Source organism: Chaetura pelagica, unplaced genomic scaffold (genome assembly GCF_000747805.2).
Source record: "Chaetura pelagica isolate M959 unplaced genomic scaffold, ChaPel_1.0 C11663116, whole genome shotgun sequence".
Lineage (NCBI taxonomy): Eukaryota > Metazoa > Chordata > Aves > Apodiformes > Apodidae > Chaetura > Chaetura pelagica.
In genome coordinates this window covers 1-3,192 of record NW_009970325.1, presented here as the reverse complement: position 1 = coordinate 3,192, position 3,192 = coordinate 1, and the positions used below count along the sequence as shown (strand labels likewise).

The 3,192-nt window shown below is 37.8% G+C and overlaps 1 protein-coding gene across 1 annotated transcript; it reads left to right on the top strand.

The window, feature by feature from the left end:
• Positions 1 to 1,589: 1,589 nt before the first annotated feature.
• On the top strand, positions 1,590 to 3,110 carry LOC104396152 (nucleoporin NUP53-like; the record flags this gene model as incomplete). The annotated part of the gene is made up of 4 exons (XM_010005961.1): positions 1,590 to 1,677; positions 2,286 to 2,427; positions 2,818 to 2,887; positions 2,978 to 3,110. Coding segments are annotated over exons 1-4 (433 nt in total), but the record flags the coding sequence as incomplete, so codon positions are not given.
• Between the last annotated feature and the right edge of the window lie 82 nt (positions 3,111 to 3,192).

The following is a 3,192-nucleotide window of genomic DNA, read 5'->3' as shown; positions in this document are numbered from 1 at the left end:
AATTGTTTTAGTTGGAGAAGACCTTTAAGATGATCAAGACCAACTGTTAACACAGTGCTGCCAAGTCCATCACTAAACCATCTCCCTTAGCACCACATCTGTTCATCTTTTAACTACCTCCAGGGATGGTAACTTCAGCACTGCCCTGGGCAGCGTGTTCCGCTGCCTGACAACCCTTTCAGTGAATAATTTTTCTTAATATCCAATATAAACATCCCCTGCCACAATTTGAGGCCATTTCCTGTAGTTCGCCTTCTTGTAAGTTTGTTGGGCTGCTGATTGCCAGAAAGGTCCAAGTATGTGTTTTCTTTTAGTGGGCAATAGAGGCACTTCCTGAAACAGGAGGAATTTTGTGCTGAGTAGAGTATCTAATCAAACTTCAGGCAGGGACATGGGGTCTATTTTGAAAAAATAATAGTAAAATATCTAGAAGGTCTTTCTAATATTAAGCACAACTGCTTTACTCAGCTGAGCAGTCAAGCGTTAGTGGATTCTTTTTCAGTGAGCATCATTCTTTTGATACAAGGAGGTGACCTTTCCCTAAACGAGTAGAGTTCTTTTGAGTGTTGCCTTCTGAAATGCTTATTTTGCAAGTTCAAACTCTCTGTGAAGGACAGAATCCAGAACTGTCTTAAAAGACACGATATTTGACCCAGTGTGTCAGTTGGAATGCATGTTGCTAGGTCTGCAGGTGCTCTAGTTGGTTTGGTCTCCTATCTACTAAATGCCACAATTGAGGGTAAAAATACACTGCAGTTGTTTTGGATATTGAAATCCTTCTGTCTTAAAAAGAAAATAACTACTAGCAGCTAAAAATCTTAAGTATACTTTCCTTCCCTTTGCTTGCACTAAGTAGTTGAGAGGGACAGTAAGTCTAGTGAAAAGGAATACAAGTGGGGGATGTGCTCCCTTGAGTTCTAAGCCTTTAAGACACTGAAAATCAGATGTGAGTAGCTTAGGATACTGACATACTTTCCATCAGGATGCACCTGACTGTGTGAATTACTATACTACAGCAATAGTGCAATGCCTATTTCGATAAAAGTTAGTCTAGAATGTTTCTGAGTCTTGATACCTAAAGCTACTTGCTTTCACAAAGCGTGTGTGATTGGTGTTAAGTAGTGGATGTTTCAGTTCCTGTTTCAGAAAACTCACCTTAAGCCTGAATAAACTGTCTTTTTGCTTACTAGTAGCTCTTGCTAGATGATAAAATACTGTAGGCAGACCCTGTTTCCTGTGTTTGTGGTGCTTCCCTCCTGGGGTTTGCTCTACACCGACACCATCTCTGGTACTTGCATTTAAGCCTCTGAGTAGGAAAGTTAACTGCATTATTTTCTAAGGCTTAATAATCAGCTGGAAATTGCAAAATACAGTAGTTGAGCACTACTTAATGTAGTAGTCCAAGCTATTGTCTGCTAGGCTGTGAAAACATTGTCCAATAACTTTTAATAACCTTGTACTAAATATACATGTAAATATCTGTCCTTACTCTTAAAAATTAGGAGTAACTTAAGGCAGTTGATTGTCTTACTGGATGCTTAAGTTAGCTGAAAATGATCTCTTCTGATCTGATAAATGTACCTGTAAGAATGACGTGTTACTTTATGTTAATGCAGGCCAGCTTTTCTTTAACACAGAGCCCACTGGTTGGAACTATGACATCAACTCCTGGAACAGGTAAATGTTCTGTCAAAACATAAAATTACTTTGTTAAAGCTTTCCTTAATACACAAAAAGCACTATGCAAGCTACTTCATCTCCTTGCTCATTTGTCAAGGATTTACATGTTTATTTACTAGCTTTTCAAAAGGTATGTGGATTTGAATTGGAAATGCTTTACCACTCTGTGACTGAACTTCAATCAACTTTACTCCTTATTCAGAATTTGTTGTTGAATTGAGCACAGAGGTGACTGTATTTGGGTAAAACAGCTGAGATTCATGGGTTGCCTTCCATCTTCATAAGGCTTCCCATCTTTTGTGTGAAGCCATGGCTTCTTGCAAAGCTTAATTCCACTGTCATGTTCCTGTTTGGCTTCTGTATTAAGCTGCTGGTGTTTAGAGGTTGAGCAGAAAACTAGGTTGCTAACCATAAAACTTAATAGCATGTTGGCAGTTGTGAAGTGGAAATTGACTTACTGTTTGTGTCTGCAAGTACATCTCCAACAGACTCTTCCATATACAAGATAAATGCTTGATACTGAATTTATTTTTTTTAGTATAGGCTCTTAGGATGATAACTGTTGTTAAAGTAAGTTGTTAAACAATGTCATTTCAATTTAACAGCTTCAGCTATGTTCAGTCCTGTAAGTATTGGGCAGCCTAGGAAGACTACTCTATCTCCTGCTCAGCTAGATCCTTTTTATACTCAGGGCGATTCCCTGACTTCAGAAGATCAACTTGATGACACATGGGTAACTGTGTTTGGGTGAGTTGATTTTCAAAGTATTTTAAAAAACAAGGGTGAAGTTTTCAACCTATGGGAAGAACCGCTTGGACATAGCTGATGTCTGGCATTGCTAGGTTCTACAGGAAATACAACTGTGGTCAAAGCCAGCAAATACATATATTTTAGTGGAGCACCTCAACTTAAGCTACATATTAATTTTCTCAAGTTAGAATGATAGCCATTCAACCAGTGAGGTATGTGGTGCAGTAAAAGTGCCTAGTACATAATATTTTTCAGTTCACTGATACTAAAATGACAGTAACACTTTGCTCTTTTTTGGAGTTCTAAATCCCCTTCAAAACACTGTATTTTAACACCAGAATTATTAAACTACTCGTTGTAATTCTTTGATTACTTTTTGTCTTTCAGATTTCCTCAAGCATCAGCTTCGTATATTCTTCTACAGTTTGCTCAGTATGGAAACATATTAAAGCATGTGGTATGTCTTAGTTTGAGACTTAGTTCTGAAAACATTCTGGTTTGTTCTTTAAAAGGCTAAATTTGACAGTTTTTCCTTAATCTCATTCAGATGTCCAATACAGGAAACTGGATGCATATTCGGTACCAGTCTAAGCTTCAAGCCCGCAAAGCCTTAAGCAAAGATGGAAGAATTTTTGGTGAATCTATCATGATTGGTGTCAAGCCATGTATAGATAAAGTAAGTGAATATCTGCTTTTATTTAAGTATAGTGTGCTCTGCTTTTGGGCATCCTCTTTATTTTCCCTGACCTCTAATTATTTTTT